The 7,281-nt window shown below is 33.9% G+C and overlaps 1 protein-coding gene across 1 annotated transcript; it reads left to right on the forward strand.

Moving 5' to 3' along the window:
• Window positions 1-4,666: 4,666 nt before the first annotated feature.
• On the forward strand, window positions 4,667-6,613 carry LOC107855052 (protein FAF-like, chloroplastic). The gene has a single exon (XM_016700038.2). The coding sequence runs from the start codon at window positions 4,880-4,882 to the stop codon at window positions 6,443-6,445; it is 1,566 nt and encodes a 521-aa protein (XP_016555524.2). The 5' UTR covers window positions 4,667-4,879; the 3' UTR covers window positions 6,446-6,613.
• Window positions 6,614-7,281: the final 668 nt, after the last annotated feature.

The following is a 7,281-nucleotide window of genomic DNA, read 5'->3' on the forward strand; positions in this document are numbered from 1 at the left end:
GGGATATTTTTGACCCATTTCGGATAGTTCAGGGGTATTTTTGATCTGTTTCCGAATTCTGTTAGAGGGAGGGGTATTTTTTAGCCAAATATTTAACGGAGGGGTATTTTTGAGCCAAAAATCTAACGAGGGACATTTTTGAGCTATTTCAAATAGTTCAAGAATATTTTTGAGCCTTTTCCGATTCTGTAATTATGCTCTTGGTAATGAAATCAAGTTGTTGCCAAGAAATATAATAATAATATTATATTTTGATATTAAAATTTAACAAGAGTGATGATATGATTTTTTTTCATGTTCAAACTTAAACCCAAAATTTCTATTTAAAGATAAAGAAATTCTATTCATCCTACCACAATTCTTATTATTGATAATATGATTTTTTTTTTTTTCATATTCAAAGCTAAATACAAAATTTTTGTTAAAAGATAAGGAACCATACTCATCCTATCCTAATTATTGATATGGAACAGATACAAATGAGATTTGGAAGCATCTTGTGCTCACTTGCCATAACCACTGGTCTCTTTTTTTTCACGACATTTTTTCATTAATACAAGTTATAAATATCAGATGAATGGATGTAAATTTTAGCAGATCAAAATGGGCTAAGTTATAAATGGATGAATTATTAGTTCGCTCAAAAATTACTTAGATTGAAATGAGTTGCGCCAAAATAAGCTAAAATGCAAATCATAATCCTATTCCTCTCAATTTTTGCTAAATTTTATTTGTTTTGTCTTTTTATAATTTTTTGTATCTTATAAAATTGTCATTTTTTAATTATGAATGTATATTAGCTAAGACTATAACTAGGCTTTTGTCAAGGCACTAAGAAGATATTTTAATCCAAACAAATGCTTTAAGGAAAATAAAGACATGGTGGTGTCATTAATGATATTATCAGAAGAATAATATTGATTAATTAAACCTAGCTGGTTTCTACAATTAATTTCTTCGTATAGTCAATTTTATTTTTCTTTAACTCTTTGAATATATTCTAGCATTTCTTAATGATATTATCAGAAGAATAATATTGATTAATTAAACCTCCAAACTTTTACTTACTTTTAATTTATATATTCAATTGAGTCAACTGGGAATCAGTTCATCCTTCTATCATCATCTAAACTAATCTTTTCTTTTTTTTGTTAATTAAATATCAGACAAATGCTTTGTGACCTAAATATTCGAAATATTTATCCTTACTTATGCATTGGATATTCAATTATATAGTATTTATAACAAAGTTTAAATTGCATGAGTTGACCTAAGTAGACAAATAGTACAATCTCTTTACGAGAGGAAACTTTACACAAACAGTATTATTCTAAGCTTTTGATTTGTTTGTGGAAATATTTGTTTTTTGAAAGTCCACCGTCCATAACTTTAGTTCAAGATATTAAAGCACGAGTTTACGAAGTATATAAATATCAAAAGATTCTATTATTTTCTTAGTCATAAAAAAGTATTTTACTATGAACATATAAAATCGTAGATGTCTATTTAGTACATGCAGACAACTTCTCGAAGAGGCTCACAAATCTAACAATCAGCTTGCAAATAATTTATGTAGGCGGCTTGCAAGCAATTTGTGAAAAGTTTTCAAACAACTTCTTAAGAAGTTGATAGCTTATGTAGGTAGCTTCTTGAAATGTGTTGTGATAACTTTCTAAAAAGTCACACAGCAACTTATTTCAAGTGAAATAATATATCGATCTATATCTCTCTCCATAGAATATGTAAATTTGCACTATATGTTTCACTAATGTATTAATCTTAAAGTTTCTATACATGATTTTAATGTATTTTATATTTTGAAGAAAATTTGGGAGTTATATTTTGAAGAAAATTTGGTAGCAAGTTGGATGAAGTGGAGGCTCGCCTCGGGAGTGTTGTGCGATAAGAAGGTGCCCCTTAAGCTTAAAGGCAAATTCTATAGAGTGGCAGTTCGTCCGGCCATGTTGTATGGAGCAGAGTGTTGGCCAGTTAAGCACGTTCACATCCAAAAATTAAAAGTGGCGGAAATGAGAATATTGCGTTGGATGTGTGGGCTTACTAAAGGGGACAGAGTTAGGAATGAGATTATCCGGGATAAGGTGGGAGTGGCTTCGGTGGAGGACAAGATGTGGGAAGGAAGGCTGAGGTGGTTTGGGCATGTGATGAGGAGGGGTGCGGATGCCCCGGTTCGGAGGTGTGAGAGGCTAGCGTCGGATGGCTCCAGGAGGAGAAGAGGTAGGCCGAAGAAATACTGGAGGGAGGTGATTAGACATGACATGGAGCAGCTTCAGCTTACTGAGGACATGACCCTAAATAGAAAGGCGTGGAGGTCGAGGATTAGGGTAGAAGGCTAGTGTTAGTGTGTGGGTTGTAGCTAGCCGTCAGGAGAATTCTTGTGTAGCCGAATTTAGTAATCATAGGTCAGTGTACGTAGGTGTCTTTGGGATGTAAATGTATGTCACTACTAGGTGGGTGTCCTATTTTCTATTGCTTGGTTCCTATTTTTCTTATTCCGTGTTGCTCTTATTTCCCGTATTTCATATTCCTGTGATTTTATTTTATTATTTTCTATTCTTTATTTCGGTTATGTCATCTATCCCCTTGTTTATTATCCTTATCTTGAGCCGGGGGTCTATCGGAAACAGCCTCTCTACTTCTTCGAAGGTAGCGGTATGGATTGCGTACATCTTATCCTCCCCAGACCCCACGCTATGGGAATACACTGGGTTTGTTGTTGTTGTATTAATACATACTCATGAGGGAACAAATTTCTCATGATTTGGCATATGCTCCATTCCACTTAGAAAAGTAGTTTTTTTTCCGACTTTTAAAACACTGAAAGTATAAAAAAAAAATAGTGATGATTCTTTTGAAGAAGTAGCTTTAGATGATGACTACCTTCGTAAAGGTGATTGTTTTGCTTGTTCCTTAAGCCAGCTTCATCGTCCAACCATCACTTTCTTCTCACTTTACCTATTTTTGTAAGTGCATAATTAAGAAAATATCACACTAAAATAATAATATAACCCTTATATTCCAATTCTGTTTGGTAGTTCACTTTTTTTGTTGGTAGAAAGTCAAGACTATAGTAAGAACTAATATGCATCATTCACGGCTAGAAGCAGATGTTTTTCTCACTGCAAATTGATGAGAAATTTATGTTATAAAACATGATTTTTTCCATAGGAATAAGTTCACTAGAAAAATGCATAGTGGGAAATAGATTCTCATTAAAATACTAGGAAGCTTCCTAATTGATTTTATGAGAACACTTCTATTTTTTCTTTTCTCACTAGTTCTACAAAAAAAAATTTCGTAAGAAATTTTAATGTGAAAATAGTGACTTTTTAGTAGTGATTACAAAATGTTGGACCACTGTGGATCAAATGTTTTTGAGGTAAGGATCCCCTTTTGAGCTCTAGTAATTCGAAGTTTTTGTAAAATAGTCAGGTTTTGAGTTGTCCGATCGACTCATAAACGTTCATGGAAAACATAGGAGGAATTGGCCAATATTGAACATTTCCAAAATATTTCCTCTTACTTTTTTCCTTTGCTGGCCTCCGTAACCTTGTTTTGCTCTCTATAAGCTATACGTAATTACATGACAAGCTCGTTTCAATATAATTTCAGTGACTGTTAGACGACACTCTTGAGTGCAATTACAGGTTTTTATCTCATGACGTAAATTTAAAAAATGGTGTAATACATGATCAGAACCTTAAAGTTGGCAATATATTCCTTTTAGACACTCAAATTAAATTATGTTACAATTGAACATCTCTACTCCTAATAAAAAAATTCAATTTGACACTTTTTATTCAAATTTCCAAAAAACTTTTGTGGGTGTTTTCATTCATATTTTAGCTGATTAAGTTAACCTCACCAAATATGTCACCTACTTTAATTATAAGCATCAATCTCAAGATAAAACACATGGGGTTTTACGGCTTATTAAGGCAAATGTGTATAGTTAAAAGTGATGTCATATGTAATGTAGTTAACTTAACCACCTAATAGGACATTGAAAACACAAAAATCAAAAAACAAAATTTGAATTGAAAGCATCTTGTTGAAACACTTTATTAGAAATTGAGGTGTTTGATTGAAACAAAACTTAGTTTAAGTGTTTAAACGATATATTCTGCCAAATCTAAGGGTTGCCTATGAATAAGGCGTTAGAAAATAGATGGCAGCAACCTATTGGAATCGATCAAGTTTAATTTGTAAGAAAATTTACACCCCGAGACCATAAAACTTGACTATATAATTATTACTCCCTCCTCCCGATCATTTTATGTGTCACCATTTGACCGGACACGAAATTAAAAAATTAATAAATAATAACTTTTTAAAGTTTAGAAAATTATCCTTATTAAAGTCGTCTTGATATTTATTTTTTAATTGTCTTTTCCTATTAATTGAGATCCAATAAAAATAAAATAAAAATAATATTATTAAATAATTATCAAATAAGAAAATATAATATATATTTTTTAAAGGAAAAAAAAAAATACCACATAAATTAAGAGAATATAACAGAAAGCAAAAAACTAGATAGAGGTGTGAGAAAAAATTAAAGAGGTGTGTCATGTGTGTGTTGGGGGTGGGGGGTTCATGGTGGCTTTCGAGGGTCCCTTGCACAAGATTCCATCGGGATTATTTGCATTCACAAGTCACAACATCAGCCAAAAACACACCATACTCCAATATACCAATAATAGTTTTCTTAATACATCTATTCTTAGTTTGCAACTGTCATCCAACTGGACACTGTCCTCTGTTGGATGTTTTTGTTGTTTTCTTAAGGTAACAACACTAAACCTTCTTATTCCGAAGAATATCTCTTGGAAATTTTAGAAAAACTAGACTGCAAAAAGAGATGTCAACAACTAGAACGGAAGCAGTGGCAACACCACAATTGAGTAAAGCACCAACACCACCTCTGCCCAAGACAAATATTGTGAAACAAGGGATAGTGTCAATTCTTGGATCAGATTCTCAAAGAGGCAAATCAAGTGCAGCCTCCATTAGAAGAACATTTTCTGCTGATATGTCATCCAAACAATGGCTTGCACAAAATGGTTTCTTCTCTCCCATCAAAAAAATTGCTTCATCTAAAGATCTTCTTTCTCCTGTTGATCATTCCTCCTCAGAGGAAGAGAAGCAAGATGAGCTTGAAAGGCGAAAAACATCATTTGATGTTTGGAGCTCTATTTTATCCCAAAAGAAAGATGATGGTGAGATATCCAATGTACAAACTCCATATATTCACCCTCTTGTTAAAAGATCATTGAGTGAAAAAAGTCTTGAAATTTGTACTGAGAATCTTGGATCAGAGAATGGTTCTGATGGCTTTTCCTCCAACACTCCTTCCGAGAACGGAGATATAGACGAAGACAAATACGATCAACAACAACAACAGTACTGCTCGCGATCCATTGAGGAATTGCGAGTTGTAAAGTACAAATACAGCAAAAGATCATCATCTTTTCCTCCTCCAATTCCTTCCTTGGCTAGAGGTGACAACAACAAGCCTTCTCTTCACATGCAATCTCGACGCAAAGATGGTAGATTGATTCTTGAAGCTGTTCCTATTCCTTCTCGAAATCTTTTCCAGGCCCATCGCCATGATGGTCGCCTTCTTCTCACCTTCGTTGATAATAGTACCTCCACTTTATCATCAGAGCCAGAGATGGGGGATTATGGTGAAGAATTTGATCAAGTTTTCGACGATATTGATGATCATACACCTCGATTTGATTATAAAAGTGATGACTCTCCCCAACAAAAGGAAGAACATGTAGAAAATGGGATCGTTGTGATGAAGCAGAAGCCAAAATTGTCAAGTGGGGTAATAAATATGAAGACATCAGCCCTGATGATGAAGCTGTTATATTCTCCGGTTGAAATAAGGGAAAAGTCAATTCAATTCCCAATGACAAAATTTCCCAATTTCTCCCCCGAGCCGGAAGGTCAATTAGGGCTAGGAAACAAGAATCTTGTAACATCGTCTAACAAGTTCAATGAAGTTGTCAACTTGACGAGTTTTGTGGATTCAACTGAACTGACGAAGGAGGTAAGTCAAATAGCCTCAGTTCCTCGGTCACTCCTTACTCAACCAACACCGGCGACCACGGCCACTTTCAATACCTATGAGTATTTTTGGAGGATGAACCCTACAATTGCAAGCATTGTCAACACTCCCACAATTGCAAAAAAGTGCAACTACACCACTAAGTCAGTTGTTCTTGCATCCAAGAGTACTCCCCCCAATGCAAAGAGTACAACAAAAGTAGCAGCATATGAGCAGCAAGAATTGGTGTTAATGAGAGGGAACAGAGAAAATATGAACCATTTGGTACCTTTTCAAAGAGGATGCAAAGAGCGAAGGAGGTCTTCACTTATTTGGGAGCCTTACTGCATTACTACATCTATCCAGTCCTAATTCAACTAATTAACTATAAAAAAATCAATATATAAAATTATATAATACTATGTATTATTAAGATTCTTGTTTTCCTTTCTGAGCCACGACTAGTTTTTACTCTTTTTGTCAAAAAAAGAGTTTTGTATAATCAAATAGCAAAGAGAGAGATCATTGATTTATGCGTAATTTTGTATAAGCTTTTTCTTCCTTTTATTCCTTAGATATAGCTATTTGATATTTGAAATTGGCGGGCTCGACTACTTGAGCCGCATAAGACTCGTTAGAAAGAGTAATGCTACCTGGTTAACCTTTCTTTTTGAGATAATATGAGGTCACGGAGTGGCAAATCTAGCCTACAATGTACGGGTTCACCCACTAACTTTTGCCTAGTCCTTATATATATATATCGGAAAAGGTACAAATATATCCTCGAACTTTGATAAATGGTATATATATACCCTTCGTTATACTTTAGGTACGAATATACTCCCACCGTTTATGATTTGGTACATATATACCCTTCTCATTAACGGCGTACCACGTGTCGCGATCCTAGCAATTTATCCATTTTTATTTACGGAAAAGGTACAAATATACCCTCGAACTTTGATAAATGGTACATAGATACCCCGTTATACTTTAGGTACAAATATACCCCTACCATTAATGATTTGATACATATATACCTTCTCATTAATGGCGTGCCACGTGTCGCGATCCTAGCAATTTATTCATTTTTTATTATTTTATTCCCAAATAATTAATCCATCCTAATTAAAAATTCATTACCTGACCCATTAGCCGGACATAGTCATGGTTGGACTAAGGTATAATTTGTATTAAATGTACAAAAT

Source organism: Capsicum annuum, chromosome 1 (genome assembly GCF_002878395.1).
Source record: "Capsicum annuum cultivar UCD-10X-F1 chromosome 1, UCD10Xv1.1, whole genome shotgun sequence".
Lineage (NCBI taxonomy): Eukaryota > Viridiplantae > Streptophyta > Magnoliopsida > Solanales > Solanaceae > Capsicum > Capsicum annuum.